Consider the following 12192-nt stretch of genomic DNA (forward strand, 5'->3'; position numbering starts at 1 on the left):
GTAGCACTGTCTCCTGAACAGGGTTAGTCACCGGCAACAGGGGGCCAAGCAAACGCAGTTGTGTCGGACCTTCCGCAGCTCCCACTATCCGCTGTTCCAAGATGTAGGTTTGCCGCCGCCATGTCGCCTGCACATCTAGCAAGGCAGTCAGGACATCGCCGCGGGTCGGTTCCCGTCCCATCGCTGGCTGACTCATGCAGGATGGGCGCTCCCCCCCGTTGAACACCTGGTTAGGCATAGACAGGGTCCTTCCCGTTGAGGACGAGGAGTCCGCCATCTTCCCTCCACACGGGAGGGGACGTCTTGGTCACCTCCGCAGCAGGCCCACGGTAACGACAGGGGGGCGATTACACAGGCGGGAGATAGAAAAGTGGGAGCCACCGACAAACAGGCAGCACACAGGTCAGGGCCGAGGCAGAACGGGCGCTGTCCATATAACTAGCGACGTGGACGAGTTGAGTCAGGGCAGGCACCCCAAGATGGACTCCGTGCAGTCCCAAGGCTCACCGGAGAGAAGGTAGTGTGGGTCGGATTCCCATGGATCGCATGAGCAGGGCGATCCGGCCAAGAGCCTTACCAGTTCGAAAGGGCCGATGTGTCTCGTCTCCGCGATCAGGAGTACTCACGTCCCAGTTAGTGTCTCGTAAGCGTGATCGGCTGACGGCGCCCGGCCATTGCAGATCTGCGATCGGCTCCAGGTCCCGGGTCAGCTTCAGAGGCCGGGAAACAGCGTGAGTTCGCCGCGTAGGCGAACGGCGGAGGTCTCAAAGAGCACCGGTGGCGTCAGCATTCTCGTGTCTGTAGTTAGACACGGGATAATCAGGATGTGTGGCAGGATTTCGGTGCAGGATCGGACGGCTCGCGGAGCCTGTAGCTTACACGTCCGTCCCGGTCGCCATCTTGGCTCCTCCCCCGCCCCTTGAGTTTTTGAAAAACTTACAAGCTTTATGTATCTCCACAACCAGAAGGTCTAGCAGATGTAATGGTTAAATTGCTTTTGTAAATCAGCCCTCTTTACAAGAAGTTACAAAAAAAACGTGGTCACAAATGGACGTTTTTTCTATTCATTGTCAATATTTTTTTATTTCAACAGTTAGGTCCTTAAGGAAACGTTTGAGGACCTATGCAATGGACACCTTCCTGAATTCAGCATTTTATTTGCATTTCAGAAATCTATAGCTGTCAAGGATCACCCATAGGTGTTATAGCTGTTTCAACCACAAACTGAACATAGCTTAAAAGCATAACAATTAAATAAAATGGGCTACCTTTTTAAAAAAAAGCGAAAACAGTGGTAAAAAAGTATGGTTTTTAATTTAGCTCTGCATATTCATGAAAGCTGGAAAGTTGGTGACTTTAGCACATCAAACCTCTGGTTGATGCCATTTTTAAAGAAAAAACACACATTTTTCAAAGCTCTTTTTTCCTATTTTTCCCCTATAAATAACATTTTGGTATATTTCGGCTATTTCCGTAGTCTCCTCCATGTGGATAAATATACCTAGGTACCTTTAGAATCCCTAGAATGTTGGAGAAATGTAAGCAAAATTGACCTGGGTACCGTATGTGCGTAAAAAGGTATGGAGGCCTGAGGGCACAATACCACAAATAGTCAAAAAAGGGCTTAGCATTCTAGGGCAAAAAGGCCACGCAGTGAAAGGATTAAAAAAGTGTAATGCTGAATGATTGCTGGTTCAGAAAATATATTTTTTTTAGCTTACTATGCTGCTAAGGTGTTCTCTGTAACCCCTTTTAATTCAGTCAACTGGTGACATTGTATATTTCACCTCAATAGAACAAAGAAGTTTACTCACATCTCATTGGGGATTTTGATTTTAAATCATACAAAAAATTTCTTCCTGCATTCATTAATCATGTACAACTATTTAGCCACTTATTTTGATGATTGTTAAGGCGTCACCTTTTTCACACAACCAGCGTAGGTGTTACTCATTTTTTATTTTTGCGATAGTTTGTAGATCACATCTTAGGGTCCTATGTATTTATACAGATAGCACATTATTAAGCGTTCAAATACTATACGACATGTGCTCCACATGCAACATAATAAAATGTGTTAGCCCTGGACAAAGGCACAAGAGAAGCCTGACTGAAATTCTGCCGATTCAAAACACTCCATGAGTGGTATTGGACTCCGCAAAAACTATAAAGGGCTGGCCTCTTACCTTACTCAAACTGCTGGAGATGTGCAGTCACCCAATGCAACCTTACTCATATCCTATGTGTCTGCCCTTCAATCCAACCCTTGTGGACATAGGGGATACTTTGGGGATGTCCACGCCACTTCAGCTACCCCTCACTCCCCCGTTATCCGCCTACATGACCTTGGAGGCTCGCCTGAGCTATCATGGCCACAGCGCCGCCTCCTGCACACAGCACTGTCCTCAGGCAAGCTTTGTATTTTTTCGTCAAAATCGCTTGCCAATTCCTCCCTCTCAAAAAGCCCGGATGGTGGCAGTGATACAAACTGCTTCCTAAGAATGCGTCATATATGGCATGCAAGACAAGACCGAGGTGTTCACCCAGACATGGGCGCCTTTTCTCTAGGATACCCCTCAAAGCCACATCACTAATGACCCGTTCTGCCCTCCCCCTCTCCAACCCCCTACATGCCTCCACTGAGCACAGTGAACAGTCTAGCCGCCTGAATAACTGTCCAGGTCCCCCAGCCTTCACATCTGCGTTAACCCCTTCCTACCAACCACCCCCTCGATGGTCTCCCTCCTCCACCCATGCTTACCCCCTCCACACCCTTGCCTGCACCATTTGCAAATTCAAGACACACATCCCTTTCTCTTTGCCCTTCACCCCTCTTCTTAGGACGACATTAAAATAAGAGTCGTAGAACTATCAATGCTGGATAAGTGCTAACACACAATGTACAGTGACTCAGGGCAGAGACCCAACATACAACAATGGGACAAAGGGCCGGATGACAGATATTCACTACTATCCCACACCCTCCCTCTTAGACTCTAGACATTCTCTCTTCCCCTCCTACTCTCCCCCGTTCCGCTACTCCCCACCCTTCCTCCCTCTTCTCCCACCTGTTTCTTTATATTGCATTATTCAATGTTGTTATACAATATGGGATTTTCCCTGTATTTGAAACCCTGTTGTACACTTCTATTGCAATAATAACAAATTACAACACAAATGAGTCAACAATGGAATTGAGGGTACGATTCACAAATGGACTTATGTGTAATAAGGTTTTGAGTTCGGAACCCCCGCGCTTGTGGAGGAATCCCCACACTTGGGGCTGAATCTCTGCACTGCACACTACAGAGAGTGCAGCATGAGAAGATTCTGCCCTGAGTGTGGAGACTTCTCCACAAGTTTGAGATCTTGCACCCGCAACATTATTACCAGTGCTTTAAATGGGCTGGTACTCACTGGTACTGAGTACCGGCAGTTCTCAGTTTTCTCCCCTTGAGTGCCGGAACTTCCTTTTCGGCAAGGAGAGTAACAGTACTCCCAGACGCAGCTGCACTCTGGCCCTGAAGTATGGGTACGTGCAACACAAAGAGTACTGAAAATGACCCTTTCAGATTGAGGTTTTATGTGTCGTTCTGACAGGTAACAGGATGTGTATTACCTCACTGGGGTGCTCCTGCAATGTTAGGTTAGGTTAGAATCGCAACAAGAATGAGGATGTGGCCAGAGGTTCCGACAGTGGAACTGGCGAACCAGGTTCAAATCCCAATATCCGATCATCATCCTGTGATTCTGGGCAACTCACTTAACGAATGGTGCTTTAAAAAAATAAGCGTTAATGCAAATGTTCTGAATGTCATTTAAAGCGCTCTGATGTCCATGGGCCAAATTCGTGCAATATCAAACTGTCAAAAATTCGGCCCTGCACGTATATCATAGAGGATGATGCTTGCCATGTCTCCTAATATACATATTGGAAGCTGAGTGTTCATTGATCTGGCTGAGTAAGGAGGTAGTGAGCTGAGACACAAAACACATAAACCGGACTGCAGCCGCATGTATAACAAGAAAATACATTTAAGGTCGCCTCAAATGCAGACTTGAATTTTCTTGAATGCATGAGCATTTACCTATGCCCGCTGTCATATGCCCACATGTAGTCGCAGTGGCGTAAGAGACACGCTGGCACTTACACTCTCATGCCAATTCCAAAAGCAGAAGGATTAGAATGTGGGTCTCATGGTGACAGTTTACAACTATCGAGACTCCACCCTCTCTGCAGTGCTACATCTTTAACTTTTTGTAGTGCTATAGGATGTTTGATTGAATGGTTCAAAGTTCACCAACCTTTGATTTACTCCCAAAAATGTGGCTATTGTTAAATGCCTGACTAACAGCCACGCCCCCAGCCAGGCCCCTCACTGCCTACCTAGTCTAATTAGCGAGTACCGCCACTTCTAATTTCCAATTAAAAGAACTGGTTACTACACAGAAGTCCCTTTGTGAATTCGGCCTTAGTTTCTTATGGACAGTACAGACTTGTTCCTACGCTTTTGAGTCTGCGACTGTACATCGCAACATCGCATTGAATTGTCTACTTATTTGAAAATGTTCTCACTTTTGCTTTATTACCACAGTATTCTGATAAAGTTAGAGATCACTGAGCGTCAATTCCATAGGTAAAATCTGTAAAATGCTTCATGGGGCTCTTGTTTCTGCGGAACTCACAAAACTGAAGGACTGTGAATGGAGACACATCTAAGACTATTTCGTATGAATTAAAAGGAAGATTAACGAGACTTCCTCTGTTCCTTCTCTATACCTTGTTAATTTTAGCATCAAAGGATCAAATTATTATCGTCATGAACGCACCTCCATTGTAAAGATAGAATGATGAAAGACCTTTATATGGTCTCATACAGCTGCAGCCTAATGTTTCTACCTAGGATTATAAGAGTGACACCAGAGTCAATACTCCAACATCGTCTCATTAAGAAGGATAGTAGGAAATAGAGTGAATGCAAATGTTGATAATACGATGTTCCCGTATTCAATAATCACTTCTCTTGACTTTTACCAGGGCTGTTTTAGGTGTAGTTTAAGTCATTGAAGCCTATTTTTTTCTTTGTTGTTCAGAGGTAGCCTGTAACATGCTAGGTTATTCCATTGGCTATAACTCAACAGTGCAGAAGTTTATAATGCCATATGCTGTCCCTTAATATTTCAATGCTATTTCGATGATTCCAATAGTGATGTCATTGACTTGCGTTTGTAATTTCATATAAAAGGACACTGTAGGATGTGGAAAAGTAATATATGTTTTTCACTATTAAATTTTTTCTGAATTTCCAAGTTTTTGCATTTTTGTTATTATATTGCGGGTAGGGATTAAACGAATGCCTTGGGTCCTGCTTGTAGGTGCAACATTGTTTAAAGATTACGGTTGCTCTTTGTTCAGTGTTTATATATCCACAGTTTCCTTTGAAGTTATGTGTCATTTAACTAATGATAACATTCATCTTTCAATCATGTTTGAGAACTAAGGACTTTTTAATGTTCTTGCTATGCCATCATACATCAATCTCATGTCCATTGCATTACCTATCGTGGTTATGCTGAAGATCCTTAGAACCTCACTTACCCTGGCATTGGTCCAATCCCTGCAAGTCCATACACTTGTCGAGGATTCAATAGATATTGGAACTTTCTGTATATTCTACACAGATGAAAAAGAAGAAGAGAAATATATTTAAATTTAGGGATTACGGTTATATCAAAAGAGAAAGCATGATTTAAAATACAAAATCTTAATAAACTACACCAACACAATATTGTTGTTGTTAAAAATATTATTATTATTGTTATTATTACTAGTAGGAGTAGCTGCAGTTTTATTAATAATTACCTTACTGACATTTCTTAAACTCTATCCTCACTACAAGATTATAAAATGCCTATTTCTGTTATCAGCAATAAAAGTATGGAATTGTAAGATTCACTGTATTCAGTCTTTATTGAAAAGACAGAGACAATCCTAATAGCATATTTCCAAAATGCAATTAAATCAGGAGGCAAACAAAAATTAACAGTTCATACGTTTCTGATAAAATACAACTGATTTAGGAAAATATCAAAACTATTGCATGCATGATCATTTGATAGAATTTGCAGAAAGATGTTAAATGTACGTGAATTGCAAAAAATTAAGATATACTCTCCACTGTTTAAATCTATATTCCCGTAAAAGAGACAGCTGCTGAAAATGAGATCTAACAACCCCATAAAAATTGCAGAAAAACATAAAATGTAGCGTTGATTGGTCGGAGAAGCCATCACATGGACATAGACTATGGGCCTCATTTATGAAAAGTGACGCATCGCTGCGTGAAAACAGCGATGCGTCACTTTTCACTGCGCACTCCTTGCGACACCAATGATGCGTCATATTTAATGCATGATGCATCATGTCGCAAGGACTTACAGATACGTCAGTATTTCTGACGTATCTGTAAGCGCAAAAGTGACGCATTGCTGGAGTGTGTCACAAAAGTGACGCAACTCCAGCAATGCGTCCTTTCACATGGGGCAAGCCCCATGTGAAAGGGCTTGCGTCAGTCTTACGCCTGCTGTGAGGCAGGCGCAAGATTTTGACGCAACAGCATCCTAAAAGTGACGCAGTGAAATCTCATAGATGTCACTGCGTCACTATTACGAGGCTTTTTGCGGGGGAACGCCCCCTCTGCATACATTATACCTGACGCTGGTATAATGTGGCGCAGGGGTTTAAAAAGTGACGCATCTACCTAGATGCGTCACTTTTTAAATATGGCGCAACAAGGCGCATATTTTACGCCGCTGGTGCATCACAAAAAGTGATGCACCGGCGGCGCCAAACTGACGCAATGCCCCATAAATAAGGGCCTATGTTTCATATTCTAAAACTGTCCCAAGGGGAAACATAAAAGATCACTAATCGTATCCACTCTAAACATCAATAACAGTGCCCACTCCTAACTGCCGTATACTAACGGTCTGATTTAGATTTCAGTGGACGGGTTACTCAGTCACAATGGTGACGGATATCTTATCAGCCGAAATATACATCCCATAGGATATTATGGTCATAAGTCCAGATTCGTCTCCAAGGCAAACATTGCATTTTAACACTGCATATTGGCATACCAGTGGCTTTCAACGTTCCCTTATTCTCCCTTAATATTCGTCAGTGATCCAAAAATAAATGTGTAACAGCCACCTTATCATTTTTACATATTGTTGTTGGATGTTCAAATAAACAGGGCCTTCCTAATTCCCAAATATCTGCTTAATATATGCAATCTAAGGTATTTTCAGACCATGCTCACTTCCCAAATAATCTTTATTAAGGGCTGGTTTAGGGTAGGCTGGGGGATGTTCCAAATTGAAATTCACAACGAAAGAGGGCCCAATTTAATATAATCCTCAGTGTGGAAATATACATTTTGATCTTGTATCATATTTAGTTAGCGCAACAAAAGATCAGAAAAATATCTACTTTCAAAACAGTATTCACATATCAGAGAATAAAATAAAAATGAATAAAATGCATGAATATTCTGTATGAAAATATATCCGTCTTGCTGTGGTTTAAAAGCAGATTACTAAAGGTACAAAAAACAACATAAAAATTAATTAAATATGCGCACTTCTTTATAGGTCTCGCCTAGTCAGTGTATGCAATGCTGTTTCTTTGATATGGGCTTTAAGCACCACCCATCTTTTTAATTGAGTCCTTTTACTGTACTTCATAAAGCCTGCTTTTCTTTGGTTAATATGCTGGGTAGTCCCTCCTTTTCTACTTTGTTAACCTACTATGAGGACTACCCCGTTACATGTGCTCTTACTCTTCATATTATTTATGATACTTTTGGAACATCTTATTTCTTTCCCTCCCTCTGCTCGTGTTAAGTGTTGTGTTTAGTTTAGTTTGTGCTTTTGCGTACATTTTTGGAGGTGTTAAAGATCGAGATCAAATGTCAGAGGCGTTCCGAGGGTGCCTGTTCCATGCATCAAAACCCTCCTGCTTGTTTAGCCTCATGAGGCTGTTTTTGCATTGATTTGTTTCCTGCTTATTTGGCGCCCATAGCTTCTCGTGTCTACGGTATGCTCAGCTACGATACATGGCGCTGCTCAAAATTCATCTAATGACCCCATGCCGTACCACAACTCCCCCTCTTGCCCATCGATGTTCGGTATTTTCAGTATTGCCATTTAATTAGTTTTCTAAAGTACTTTTTTTCTTTAACAGTCACAGAGGGCATGTAGGCCGTGCATTAACAGAAGCATTATGGCATCTAAGGTCTGGACCAACAGCCCTAAACCTCAGAAGTGAGGGTTGTCTTCGGTGAGTGTGTTCAGTTTCAGTACACGGGACTGCTCAAAGTTCACGTATAGAACCCGTGCCTTGCCACCCCTCCTCTTCTCACCAGTTATTGTTTCTTATTTTTAGTGTTGCTATTTAATTAGTTATATAAAGTGTTTTTTTTAACGGTCACAGATGTCTGTACGACTGCCCATTAGCCTCCAAAGTGTGGGTTTATTTTAAATGTGCACAATCAGAGGGTATTTATGCTGGTACACAGAAGGATTGGGACTTCATAGTTCACTGCCTAATGGAAGATCGGACCCTTTTTTCCTAGTAGATTAAAATCCAAACATTGTTTACTGAAAGGTGTGCGCAGGTGTTGGTACGTTGTATACCAGAAACCCCAAAAGGATAACCGATGATCATACATGGTAATTTTCGTGATTTGCAATTGATTGAAATGTTGAAGAGTTATACTTTATCTGCCTGGTAAGCGAATATTCAAGCATGGAAAAGCAGCAAGCTGGAAAATGAAACGAAGAGAAGTTCCCTTTAATATGCTGGCAACTTTACTTAGATAAAACCATGATAAACTATCTCCTTAAGTAATAAGCAGCTCTCTCACTCATTCTAGAGTCTCAGCTAGATAAAAAATTAACTAATACATTTATAAGTGTTACATGATTTCCTGGAATGGGAGTGGATAGTAGGGTCTGTCATTGGGGACTCACTTGTTTTCAGCATCTTTATTTGTTACAAAGATTTTCCTCATGCACCTATCAGCTGCTTTACATTTAAGCACAATGTGTAACTTGTGTTCACCCTACCACCCTATTCCTAACCCCGAATGCTATAATTGTAGGACTAGCAAAATAAATAGGGCGTGATGCTGCGCTCCACATTTTTGGAGACAAGCAGTAGTGCTATTTACAATTTTGATACTACTGTTTATCAACCTCGACAGGATTAAATGCTGAGTCAGTCTGTCAGCATTAGAACTTCTGACACACAGAGTAATGGCAATGCTTAAGAGTGTTTAATCCACTCAGCTTTTTACCGGCTCAAATGTCATTAGCAGCAGGTCCCATTCAGTGAGGGCACAATAGTGGTAATTTTTTAAAAAACTCACTTTGATATTTAAATGTAGAACTTGAAGTTCATTCATTAGAAAATCGCAGTGATTGAATGATGTGCTAGCAAACTGGGTGATATAGTAAATATCAAATTAGTTGATATATATGCATGCAGAATGCTCGACCTGTTCCATGGCCAAACACTTATAAGATCCAAAAGGCTAGATCTATTGGCTATGCCAATGCTTGTTTGAAGACTGATGTGTGATCACAAGTCATGTTATGTCGAATCACAGAGAGATTTAAATGTGTTCCAGATTTGACAGTAGTTATGGCACCCCACCAGCTCCTAGACAGTCTCTGATGTGAAGTGTATATTCACCTTTTGACATTGACACAGGGTGAGACAGTCAATTTGTGGCTGCTGCAATCATCTGCACATATTGACAAAGCTATTAAGTAAAATGGTGGTTTGGCAAATGGATTAAATATATAAACAAATATATAAAGATACATGTTATTGATTATGGACACACTTGTACATAGCCAGCTTATAACCAATAGTTTGGTACAATACTTAAATGTACTGATATGGAGAGGCAGGCACATGAACAATTAATAAAACAATGAATAAGTCTTTGTTTATTGTGCTCATGTTAGACAACAGGCCATGAAATGGATGCCGATAAGAAGAATACTACTTTACCTTTCTCCTTGTTTTCCACCACTTTTAGGATTTACAAAGACTAAAAGCGGATGTGTGCCTGGAACGGATGTGATCTAAGTAGTAAGAAGGACAGTAAGGTTAATTATTAAGCTAGCATTTAGTGATAAACATATCAACATTCTATAACTTGCCTTAAAATACACTCATATTTTCCCAGCATCAAAATCCAGCATACATCATGAAGAACCACATCTGATTTATTAAATAATCAATGCGATCCCAAAGATCTTGTATAACAATCATTTGATGTAAAAGCTAAAGGATAGCCATAGGCTATTAAAGACTTGAGGCTTAAAACACCCTCATGAGGGCCACTCTGGTCAACTTATGAGAATCTGACTAAAAGTCTTCGAAGGTGGAATATACCTGCTGCTGATCAGAAATGTCCAAAACCAGTAGGCCCCATTCTCAGATAATCAAATGTCCTGCACTAATGTACATACAATTATTGGAGTGTTACTGAGTGTTGACACTACCTCCAAATAAATAGAAAAACATGCTATCTCATTTTAAGCATAAACATAAATCACTTTGTGAAAAGGTAAACAGGCTTATCTCATTAAAACTACTAGGGGGCATGAGGAATGCCCTATAACTTACCGGTAATCTTCATTACTCCTGGTCCCGTTGGCCTGGTCCCCTTTTTTACTTGGGAAGATAATCATCTTGTGACAGAAAAAAGAATAGAGGAATGCTGGGACCCTAACCCCAACCATTCCCATTGGGAGTACATCAGTAGTACTTATCCAGCATTCCGCCTGAACTACCAAGGCCCCAACAGGAAGGCCGGCCATCCGGGAGGGACGGCGGGACGTAAAGAATGGGATGAGGCCAAGGGACCTGGAGTAATGAAGATTATTGATAAGTAATAGGACATTACCACCATGTTCTTCCTGTCCTTGTCCCATTCATTACCTGTGGAGAATAAAAAAGCCAGAAACCCAGCCTTCCAAAATCCTCAAGCACACCCAGGAAACCACAATTGAAGCAGCATCCCAAGTGAAGCAAAAGGGAGAACCGTGGGGAACAACAGGCAGAGCACACAGCAAGGAAAGCACCCCATCCCCAAAACAAGTAGGGAACGACCAAAGTGATAAAACAGTAAAACCACAGTGCCTCCACCCAGAGGGCAGCCAACATATCCAGGAACACTCCCCCCTGAACCAACAAAGGAGGAGGAGCCCCTGCCAAGAAAGCACCAGATGTTGACAACAACAGGAGGGCATTGAGGAGAGGAAGAAGACCCAAAGCGGCCAGACACACTAGCAAGCCAGGAACAGGCCAACAGAGGCACAACCAAGGACCGGAAACCACCACCCCGGAAAGCAGAAGGCACCAGCAGCACCAAGGAGGCAGCCACCAAGGGAAAAGGACAAACAGGGCACCAAGGCCCCACCGAAAGCAACCACCAAGCAGAAAGGAGCATGCCACGAAGGCAACAAGACAAAGAAAACCAAGTCCAAAAAGGAAGCACCCCTAGAGAGCCCAAAGGTGAAATCCAAGAAAGGAAACAGGGGCCAATGCAAACAAAACCACCAGCACCCAGAGAACCAGAAAAGACAAAGCCCAAACAAGACATGAGCAACCCACAAGCATACCCACTGGTCAAAAAGCCGACAAGCCCAGCACCACCAAGCAACCACAGCAACCCAGCAGCAGAATTGACACAGAGCAAGCACAAGCAAAGAATGAAAGTGCCAACCTGAAAGTCAAACAGAAACACAACCAACCCCAAAGAAAGACAAGGGGAAGCAAGGGAAGACCCCGCACCCACAGCCCCAACCAGGCACGAAGGGTAAAAGGGCCAACCAAAGGACAAACTGCAACAGCAACAGGAGTTCCACCGGAGACCAACCCCCCAAAAAAGAGGAGAGGGCCCGCCAACAGGGCAAAGACACAAACCCAAAGGACCAAAAAGGGAAGGGCTACCCAGACCAAACCAGGAAGGGAGGAAGCACTGACCAAGCTCCAGCCCCCCACAGCCAGACCGTCCTAACCCGCAGAGAGCCCAGAGGACACCAGCACAAAAATCTCGCAGAGGTGTACCAGTCCACAGGGCAGTAATGTCCAGCACTAACCACTAGTGCTGA

General features: G+C 42.7%; 1 protein-coding gene across 3 annotated transcripts in view; it reads right to left on the reverse strand.

Moving 5' to 3' along the window:
- The window catches only part of DGKB (diacylglycerol kinase beta), a 1765597-nt gene that overhangs the window by 1044842 nt on the left and 708563 nt on the right, over positions 1–12192 (reverse strand). For all 3 annotated transcript variants that reach the window (XM_086941963.1, XM_086941961.1, XM_086941962.1), the window contains 2 exons: positions 10082–10155; positions 5600–5674 (listed from right to left, as the gene is read on the reverse strand). In XM_086941963.1, the coding sequence (XP_086798089.1) occupies positions 5600–5674; positions 10082–10155 (149 nt within the window). The remainder of the gene's footprint in view (positions 1–5599; positions 5675–10081; positions 10156–12192) is intronic.

This window comes from Lissotriton vulgaris, chromosome 10 (genome assembly GCF_964263255.1).
Source record: "Lissotriton vulgaris chromosome 10, aLisVul1.2, whole genome shotgun sequence".
Taxonomy (NCBI): Eukaryota; Metazoa; Chordata; class Amphibia; order Caudata; family Salamandridae; genus Lissotriton; species Lissotriton vulgaris.